Below are 9970 nucleotides of genomic sequence, written 5' to 3'. Positions count from 1 at the left end.
TATGGGTGATGTAATGACCTATGAAAATCCAGGGCTTGGCACTCTTGGTGTGGTAGGACTGAGCTGATCCGTCGATGTGTTGTTTTTTTCCTTCAATCCTGAGTTTTCACAGAGACACGGAATAAACTTATAAAAACCTTTATTTGTAAAACCCATCAACAGGATTAACAGGAAAGACACAACTGCACCTGACATGAACCGATCTGCCAAAAAAACACAAAATACTGTTCTTATTGCTGATCAGATGGAAACTTGAAGGATGTAAAAAAAAAAGGAGCCCAACATTTCTAATCATATGAAATTATTCTTAAAAACAAAAAGAGGTAGGAGGCAACATTGTGCACTGCAATATGCTCTGAAGCACTGAAAAAAAGCCCAGATGTTTTAATTATAACTGTTATTCCCTGGTAAACTAAAAGCTTTTTGAAGATAAACTAAAACATCATACATGTAATCATGGGTCATATGATTAAGAACATCAGAAATAATGACACAGAAAAGCTTCCAAGCTAAGCCAGAGAACATTAATAATTCTCCAATTGATAGACCAAAAATATTTTTTTTTACTCTTCACTTAATATGTAAAAAGACAATGGCATCCTCATCTAAAATTAGTTTTCTAGAAAATTAAGTACTGCAATTTGAGGGTGTTTAAAATCCAACTGGATGCACATTCAAGACATAAACACTGTAACTATTCACTCATTATTATTCCTCTTTTGAAGGACAGTTTCTTAGAAAATAATTGACTCAAGCCAAGTAGCTTGAGTGGGAGAACCGTTTGTACTGCTTTAACTGTGAAGAAGTTTAAACCAACTCTACGACCTGCTTAGTGATTGCTTTGAGTTTCATGTTGTTGTTTTTTTTTTACAAAATCAGACAAATGAAGATGCCGTTTACATCTGTAAAAGCCTGAGTCTAAACCAAAGCAGCCACATCTGTCTGAAAGGATCATTAATGTTGGAGGTTTTTTATTGTGCAGAAAAAACTGCATTACTGGCAGCTTAAAATATGAAGCTTTAATTGCCACCAGATTTTGGGGAGTAGAAACGTTCAGATTAGTGTCCCTCGTACCTCTGCTTGTACGCTGAAGTCCTTATGTGCTTTTAAACATGCGTATGGGCTCCTCAGCAGTTGAGAATCGGCCTATTTTTGTCAGATCGGAAGGGGAACAAGCAGCTGTCCGTGTCAACCTTCACTCTGTGAGGGCCCAACGTAGCAACAGACTGCAACACAAATGAAAACGGTGTTGAAAAATGCATAAAACACTTGGTAATGAAGAAATGGACAGACAATCTTAAATGTGCACCTTTCTGATAGCTGTCCAGTCCTCTAGGATGTCCAAATCTGGCAGCATATAGACAATATATGGACGTGAACAGGGTTAAGGACACATTCAACTGCTAAAATTTTAAGGAAATGTATAATTCCTAGATGTTGCGACACAAAGGATATCAGAAACCACAGAAGGTCGCCTCCTCTTCTTATCTGGACTTAAAGCATCTTGCCTTTTCTTCCTCCCAGACAGCTCATCATTCCACAGCTCTGAACAAAGACAAGATGACTCAGAGGCATTGCGAGAAGCTCCGAAGGCTTTGCGGCGCCAAACACACTGCAGTCACCGCGCTACCTGATGTGATGTCGATGCTGTGTCTGTCCTCCTCCAGTCTCCTGATTTTCTCCTCCAGCTCGCTCTGCACTGTATCAAACAGCAGCAGTTTCTCACTCTGCTCACACACACAATTCATAACAAAAGTTATGAATTAAAACAAAGTTCAGCTGTCCAGGAGAACCTTAGTGGATAACCGGTGTTTCTAACCTCCCAGTGTTGGCACGCAGCCTGGATTTCACAGTCGTACTTGTTCCTCACAGAATCCAGACACAGCTCTCGGTAAATACCTGACAGAGAAAAAATACAGGCTGTGAGACTGAACACCGCGAGAGGAGTAAAAGGATTTGTAGACGAACTGAAGTTACCTGCCACTTTAGTGCGGACCTGCATGTTCTCCAGCAGTACCGCCAGAGGATCGAGGTATTCTGCTGCCCGTCCGACCTCGACCTCCGCCAGCTTGCAGTTCACCTGGCTGAGTCGCTCTCGATACAACCTGCACACCATGCCACGAGGAAGAATGGATGTAACTCGCTGTTATGACACTGAGTACACCGAAAATCGATCAGCATCTTACTGGTGCTTCAGATTGTTGAAGTGTTTCTCCAGGTTGGACATTTCATCCAGGCACTCCGTTCTCCTCCGTTCACAATCTTCCTCATCCATTTCTGGGAAATTCAAAAAGGACCAAACATTCCTCTTGTGTGACGTGAAGAAGTTCTCATACCTTTTGAACATTTTGTATCTCTGATACACGAATCTCTGGGTGTATCAGAGATTCGCTCTGATACACCCAGCCCAAACTAGCAAATAATTGTAAAGGGAAAGGAAAAAGATACAAGGTTTAAAAAAAAAGATGAATGAAATATAAAATGTATGGAATGCATTTTTAGTCAGTCCTGTTGATTTATGGAACCTCTACTTCATGTAATTACAGTTGCAACTGTTAACCAGTATGAATGTACCAGCTTCCCTATAGAGACGGTTGCAGGTTTTGTCATTTCTTGTTTCCAGACTTTCTCAATTTCATTCAGATTGGAGGGAGAACAGGATTACATGCAATTTCAAAATGTGAGAAAGTTTAAGAGGTATGATTTTTTTATTTTTTTTTTGCAAGTCTACTTTACGGATTATGCACGTCATAAAAACAACAGTAACCAACTTCTGAGTTTCCTCACCAGAAGTGTCTCCATCCTCAGAGACAGAAGAGGTGTCAGATTCCTCCTCGTCTGAGCTGGAAGCTTCATGCTCCTGTTCTTCTACCTCCATCTCCTCTGCTACACTCTCCTTCTTCTCTCGGTCGCGGTGCACCGGCATCGCACCAACAACTCCAATTTAGACTCTAAACAGAGATGCGATTAAGCGATTAATTGAAAAAACAAACAAACACATATATATATATATTTATATTTTGCGTTTTTAAACATAATTGTATTTTCACATTTATGTAAGACAATAGAAAACCTTCAATTAACACGCTTGTACATTAAAGAATATGGTTAAATAGGAACATTTACTATTTATTATTTTCCCAAATTCTTCTTACATCCTGTTTACACCACATGTGTATCTGAGGGGGGTAAATAATCAGTAATTATATCCAATTGATGTACTTACTAGTTAAAATGTAAGCAAACGTAGCTCGATAAGCTTTTGTATTTTATTAATAATTTAACTTTACAAACAAATAATGTTAGCACTTCGTTAGCATGTTAGCAAACCAGTTAGATAACAAACATGATAACATCACAAATTCGCAAAATAAGTAAATATGTTTGAATCACAACTTACATAGTTTTTGAGAAAGGCGATAATTACGAGAACCCTTTCAAATTATTTAAAAAAACTATAAAAATGTTAAAATAGTTTTTCTTTGCGCACAACTTGTGTCCCTGTCATGCTAAAAACAAATCTCAGCAATGAGTTCTTATGGGAACTGTAGTTTAGTTTGATGGTAAACTGAACTAACGAAGGGCCTACAAAATGGGCTTTGAACTGCATTACCCAGAAGTCACTCTAAGGCGGAGAATTCCTTTACAATATTTAAAAAGGCGTTAAAAAACTTTATTTGTTGGTGACTTCTTAGTTTTTAAAATACATAAAAATTTGCGCAGCATATATTACAATCACTTTAACAAAAGTTTGAAAACCGCTTACTTGTATTTATTGTGATTTTTGTTTCTTATATCACTCACTTTGTTTCCGCCATGACAGCCACCGTCGTACGAGCCGCCCCTGACCAGAGTGGAAGAAGGGAGGTGCGGTTTAGAGATGGATGCGTCGCCCCGCTATGTCTTACACATTCGCCTTTAATTTGACCAGAATGGGGGCAATTTTGCTGATGGGTATTTTCAGCTCTGTAGCGGAGGACTGGTGTTAATGAACCGGGAGCGCCGAGGTTCTTGTGACGGTTAAAGATTAACGTCTGAGTCTGACTCTGCGGCTCAGCTAGCCCCCTCAGCTTCTGTTCCTCACCGTCGCGGTTTTTTGTTGTTGTATCTCCTGCCTCGGGAATGTTTTCCAAAAAGCCTCATGGAGACGTTAAAAAATCAACACAGAAAGTGTTGGACCCGAAGAAGGACGTGTTGACGAGACTCAAGCATCTCAGAAGTGTCATAGGTGAGTTAAAGATCCACAGTAAGCAGCTAAGAGGTTAGCTTGTGTTTCCCTGCCTGTGTACATACATACTTGGTGCATGTCAGGCCAATCTCGAGCATCTATAAGTTGCTCTCTGTGGGAGTAAATGCACAACTAATTATTTTTTAAGGCTTCAGTTATTTCTTACTGTTGTTTTCAAATAGAAAGAAATCCATTGTGATATTTCAAACATAAGTTTATCTTGGAAATGACCTATAAAAATAAGACAGGTCACACTATTTTTTTTTTTAACCTTGTTACAAATTGAAGATATATTTGAATGGTGCTTAAGGAGTTAGAAGCCTAGCTGTATAGAGTTCATTATTCATGCTGAGAGTAAATGAGGTGTTTTTTTTATGACGCTCTTGGTTATTGTTTATGTTTTTGGAAAGTGGAGTTTGGAAGATAGAAGTTTCTATCTATGGTGGTGGTTTGATTATGTTTTTTTTCTATGCCAATCACAAACATGTATGAAGTGTGAGAAGCTCCGTAGACCATATTTAAGTAAGTGAAAAAATTGCTGGGAAAAAGTTTAAGAAAATATTGACAGTAATGTTTATGTACCATAATGTTCAATTTTGGACTGTCTCTAAGATTGTTTTTACTTAATGTAAGCTGTATTTACAGAATAAAAGCATTTCTACGCTACCTTTAATGTGACATATGTCCTGTATAATTCAACTGATAAGCCAATCTCCTAAAGTAAAAAAATATGAGCAAAGTAAAGCTACAGTTAGCTTGATGCATCTGTTTGTACACACTTCGTTTAAGCAGCTTTTGATTTATTTGCAGCATTCAGTCTTTAGTTTTCATCTGTAACCAGTTACGTTGAATCCAGAATCATTGTAGTGTTTTCTTCTGACAATTGTTTGTATTCTGTTATGCATGGGTTTAGGAATACAGTTGTAATTTGAAATATTTTTTATTCCAGAGAAAGCATCCAGACTGAATAAAGTTGACCAAATCTTGTGGGAGAAATGTTGTCAAGTTCTCATAACCAAATGGGAACATTTCATACTAACTGAACAGAACCATTAATCCTTAGAAAACATGGATGTGTTTAATAAATTATGTCAGTTTTGCTGTGTTGTGTGTCCTCCAGGCTGAAATGCAAACACTGTGATGCCGCATGTTGTCAGTCAGGTTGTGGTGATTTCTTCACGGGTGTGCCTGCGTTCTGCACAGGAACCAGAAGAGTGAGAAGTGCTGAGTGGGTTTTCTCACAGCACAAACAATTTGTGATGTGTCGGAGAAACGAGGACCTGATATTTTACCTGGTGGAACTGTGAGTGCTCGGGCAAGCTTGGGTCTCACTAATAGCTCATGCCGGATGGGGAAATAGCCTCTAGTATTTCCTCTCTGTGTCCAGTACCATAGCGGAACTTCCTCTGTTTTTGTCTTTGTGAGAGGGGTGTGCCCCCTTTCTGTGCTCTGTAGGGAACTCAAAATTATGATAACAACCACAGAGACCAGCGAAACATGCCTGCACCAAGACAGTTTTAACCACAATAGTTCTGGTTTGGGTGATGAAACTTTGGTGAAATTGCTAGTTTAGTTATTCTATTTGTTATAAACTTAAGGAACGTTTTATAGACTTTCAGTCTAATCTAATGTGGCTCATTTCTAAAGTACTTAAACTATGTTCTATACAGAAAAACAAACAAAAGCCCATATGCAGGATCTTGTTCATTCAGTCATGATCTGTATCTGTATCTCAAATGAGGGATTAATCATTGATACTGCAGTTAATTAGATGCTTTACCTGACTGAAGTGTCCCTCTCTACGTTTTTAACGTCTGTCAAACATTTGTATTAGGTTAGGGCTTTTACAGCAGTTTTAGCTTATTTTCTTTTAAAGATATTAATTAAAGTTTATGAGTCAACCTCATACTGCCCAACTCAAGCAGAAATGGTGTCAGTAGTTTGTGCTGCAAAGGTTTGTGGCACCAATAGTTTAAAGATTAGGACTTAAAATAGTCACGCAGAGGTTTAGTTTATAATTTCTTGAAAATGATGGTGGCACAAAACAACATTTTTGCAACTCAAACCAGCACAAATGGAGCACAAAACTTGAGCATGAGAGACTTTACTGTAGATGAAGTCTCAGCAATATAATCCATCTTCTATAGGTGCTTATTTGTGCTTGGTCATGAGGATTTAGTCATGTGGGTGAGAGGTGGTGTACATCCTGGGCAACACTCAGACACGTCCGTTGTCTCGGTTTCAAACATCTGCATTTTTGTTCCTTATAGTGATTTTAAACAGCAATAATAATAACAAAACAAATCTTGGCTTCCCTCTTGTTTCTGTGAACATCCTTTATAAATCCCTGGGGGGGAAATGCAGTTAAATCACCTCCATTTTTAAGGTTTATTTGGTCTTTTATGTAATATATAACAGACAATAACTTTCCCTAAACAAATCTTAATGTTTGTTTCACTTGACATTGGAAACCTTGAGTTTCATCCTATTATTAGCCATGAAAATCTAAAATAGATTTTCTATTTAGATTAAGAGTCAGCTGCACAGTGTTGATAAAAGTTTTGCTTGAATGTGTCAGCTACAGTCGGAGAAGATAAACCTCCCAGCCAAGACCTTACAAGGGAAGCTCTGAAACTGATGTGAGTTTGACTTTCAGCTGTCGTATAAGAAGGAATCCAAAATGTGTCTCTGCAGAGACCCGCGAATGTCAATAAAATATTATAGAATCAGCATTGTGTGACTGTGAAAAATAATAAGGGGCAAAAAAAAAAAGATACACAAATCCAAATGAGAGCAAAAGCAAGCGCGGAACATCATGACATGAAGTAAATTTGCAGAAGTCAGATTAAACACTGAGTTCATACTTCTGAGAACTACTTCCTGATCAGAAATGTCTAATCTTTAACAAAGAGTCTTATTAATTTTTTACCACTGATGCATTTAAACACATTCTTCAACTGCAGAATGCCGATAAACAAAGACTGACGTACATTATTTAAATGATGACCTCAGCAGAGCTGTTCAGTTCGACATATGAAGTTGTAAATAGTGGGCCGCAACTGCAAACAGAGTAATTGGTTGACAGCTATTAGTTGCACTCCACAAATTAATGTGTAATGGGTTTTGTTTTATGCTTGGTAAGATTGTAAAAACAAATTGGCAAGGCCTCTGTGGATTCGTTCCTTCACTCGTTTCCCAGATAAATCCGAGCCTCGTTCTGTTTCTTCTTCACAGAAAATTCCGAGGCTCCAGATCTGAAGCAGTTCTTTGATATGTACTATTCCCATATCTACTATGTCTTCTTTGAAAACTTTGTCACCATTGAGGTCAGCCTCAAGCAAAAAGGTAAAGTTTTCCCATTAGTAAACGGCCAAAGACATTATCCATCATCTTCCCTTTTTTTTGTTCTTTTTGTGATTGTTTTTTTTAATGTGTCTTTTAACATGGCTCTGTGTTTTACAGGTCATAAGTCTCAGAGGGAGGAGCTGGACTCAATCCTCTTCATCTTTGAGGTAAGTATTCCAGAAAGTGGTAATGTATTATTTCACTCTGGGTAAACAAATGGCCTAATGTGTCTGTGAGTTTTATCAGCAGATTGTTTTGGGATTTGTTGTTTCCAGCTAGATTTATTGTGGGTACAGAACAGAACCCAGACACACTTGGCATTGTCGCTATGTGATTTCAGATTCCTCCAAACTAGGGACTGACAACAACTGTTTAGGAATAATCTTGATAAACGTTACAGACCTCTAACCAGTTGCTGCTTTAAAGACCTAAAAATTAGACTGGCAATAAAAACACAAGTCTGTGTGTGTATATTAAATAGGTTAACAACAATACAACACACACATAAGTTTATGAAACTATGATCTCATGTGTTTGTATTGTCCACCCCTAATTGTGGACAATACAGTTTATTGTTTAAACTGTTTTTTTTTTGCAGAAGAGAAATTAATAAAGTACAGATCATTTCAAAATATTTGACATTACAAAGAACTGGTGGCTTGTTAGATTGGTGGCTGTTTTATTTCATGTTCAACGTATTTAAACTCTTCAATCCGATTTGTCCATTTCTAATGATTGTTGTATTTGCTGGATCTAAATCTGAGAAGACCAGATTCTAAAGTTCTGGAAAATAATGAGCATTGTGCTGATAAAAAATGTTGGTTCATTACTATCGATATTGTCTTCATGATATTTAACCGTATTATTGCAATGTAATATTTTCCAAATAAATGGTACTCCTTTTACAGAGGAAAGAATAATGAATAAAAAAATCACTGAATAAAATAAAATGAAATGTTAAGTTTAATACTAAATGGCCACCTAATTTTCACCCTAAAAAAATCTTACTAAAATATTGGAAACGTCTAAAAATTTGAATTTAAATCTCCCTTAAACCAATCTGTTGTATATTTTTGTGTTTTAGAAAATCCTTCAACTTCTGCCAGAGAGAATCCAGAGTCGGTGGCAGTTCCACAGCATAGGTACGGTTTCCTTACTCCTAACACATTTTACTACCAAAATTCTTTTTTCTGTCAAGACTTCTTTCAGTCACATTTTCCTAACAATTTAGACAACAAGCAAGTGCTTTTTAAGCAGCTTTCTTGTTTAAACTCACAGTAAAATCAACCAGATAGCTGAGTAAACTAATGAAGATGTGGCTTATATTATTTTTCCAGGACTAATTCTTAAGAAGCTGCTTCACACTGGAAACTCTCTGAAGGTAATGTAACAATGTAAAACGATGTTTAACATCTCATCTCCTTGATCATAGATTAAGTATTATTGATTTGAATTTTTTCCTCTTTTTTTTTAAATTCTTTAATCCACATCTTAGATCCGTCGGGAAGGCGTGCGGCTGTTTTTGCTGTGGATGCAGGCGCTGCAGAGCAACGCTGAGAGCGAGCAGCTGTGCATGTTTGCATGTCTGATTCCGGGTTTTCCCGCTCCTCTCTTACGTGGCACCCCACGCACCCTGGACACTATGATCAACCCGCCGCTGAGTCTGACTGAGAGTTCGTACAACTAAAGCACCCACTAATACAGACTGTGGTTTGTTTCCCAATGGATCATTGAATGCAGCTTTTATATTCCTGCTTTTCATTTCTGCAGCTCAAGTGACCCCAGAAGAAATCACACCATTGGTCGCTCCACAGTCCGGCGATAAGAACCAGGATGACCTCACTGCCTTTTTCCTTGAAGCTCTGCTGAAATACATGGTAAACCAGGTATTATCCATTTTCTTACTAACATATTTAATGAAACCACGATGTAATAATGCTGCCACGCTTTACTAATATCACTAATGGTAAACACAGGGGATAAATGCGGCTGGTGTTGCTGATTTAAAGGCATATTGCATCCCCTGCTTGTAATTTCTTTGCTTGCTGCTTTCACCCACATGTGTGCAAACATTCACACACTGATAAGATTCACAGTGGTGCTTCTCTCTACTTGTTCCCATTTTGTGCGGCCTAATTTCTCTTTATAATACAGGGCTTTTTTGTTTGTGTGTATCGACCAGGCGAAGTCTCTGGAGTGGCGGTGTAAAGAGAACCATGAACGTGGCTTCAGCTTCCTCTTTGGCCACTTCAGGAAGTTTTACCTTCCTCACATATTTCCCAACTTCGCTATGGAAACGAGCCTTTACAACCCCATCTTGGGTCAGTGCTCTTACTGCAGGAAGACTTCCATGAATTACATTGGAAACAGATTTGTGTGTTTTGCTGAAGTGCATTT

General features: G+C 38.0%; 2 protein-coding genes across 10 annotated transcripts in view; one reads left to right on the top strand and one right to left on the bottom strand.

Annotated features, from left to right (window-relative positions):
- Positions 1-122: 122 nt before the first annotated feature.
- On the bottom strand, positions 123-3928 carry brms1la (BRMS1 like transcriptional repressor a). 3 transcript variants are annotated; one of them, XM_032548312.1, is made up of 9 exons: positions 3805-3928; positions 2788-2951; positions 2187-2277; positions 1978-2105; positions 1820-1899; positions 1631-1727; positions 1456-1545; positions 1310-1374; positions 123-1226 (listed from the first exon to the last, which is right to left on the bottom strand). In XM_032548312.1, exons 2-9 carry the CDS (start codon positions 2924-2926, stop codon positions 1128-1130), a joined length of 789 nt encoding a protein of 262 aa, XP_032404203.1. In that variant the 5' UTR covers positions 2927-2951; positions 3805-3928; the 3' UTR covers positions 123-1127. The 3 variants fall into 3 exon arrangements, with proteins under 3 accessions (XP_032404203.1, XP_032404204.1, XP_032404202.1); XM_032548313.1 differs by lacking the exon at positions 3805-3928 and adding an exon at positions 3767-3786; XM_032548311.1 differs by lacking the exon at positions 3805-3928 and adding an exon at positions 3401-3535.
- A 162-nt stretch (positions 3929-4090) lies between these two features.
- The window catches only part of ralgapa1 (Ral GTPase activating protein catalytic subunit alpha 1), a 61610-nt gene continuing 55730 nt past the window's right edge, over positions 4091-9970 (top strand). For 6 of the 7 annotated variants that reach the window (XM_032548309.1, XM_032548308.1, XM_032548306.1 and 3 more), the window contains exons 1-8: positions 4091-4228; positions 7463-7573; positions 7691-7740; positions 8658-8715; positions 8911-8954; positions 9069-9246; positions 9344-9459; positions 9756-9894. In XM_032548309.1, coding sequence (XP_032404200.1) covers positions 4123-4228; positions 7463-7573; positions 7691-7740; positions 8658-8715; positions 8911-8954; positions 9069-9246; positions 9344-9459; positions 9756-9894 — 802 coding nt within the window. In that variant the 5' untranslated portion in view covers positions 4091-4122. The remainder of the gene's footprint in view (positions 4229-7462; positions 7574-7690; positions 7741-8657; positions 8716-8910; positions 8955-9068; positions 9247-9343; positions 9460-9755; positions 9895-9970) is intronic. The other variant, XM_032548303.1, reaches the window with a different exon arrangement.

Source organism: Xiphophorus hellerii, chromosome 19 (assembly GCF_003331165.1).
Source record: "Xiphophorus hellerii strain 12219 chromosome 19, Xiphophorus_hellerii-4.1, whole genome shotgun sequence".
Classification (NCBI taxonomy): Eukaryota; Metazoa; Chordata; class Actinopteri; order Cyprinodontiformes; family Poeciliidae; genus Xiphophorus; species Xiphophorus hellerii.
Note: the sequence above shows the minus strand (reverse complement) of the source record. Positions and strands in the feature narration are given on the sequence as shown.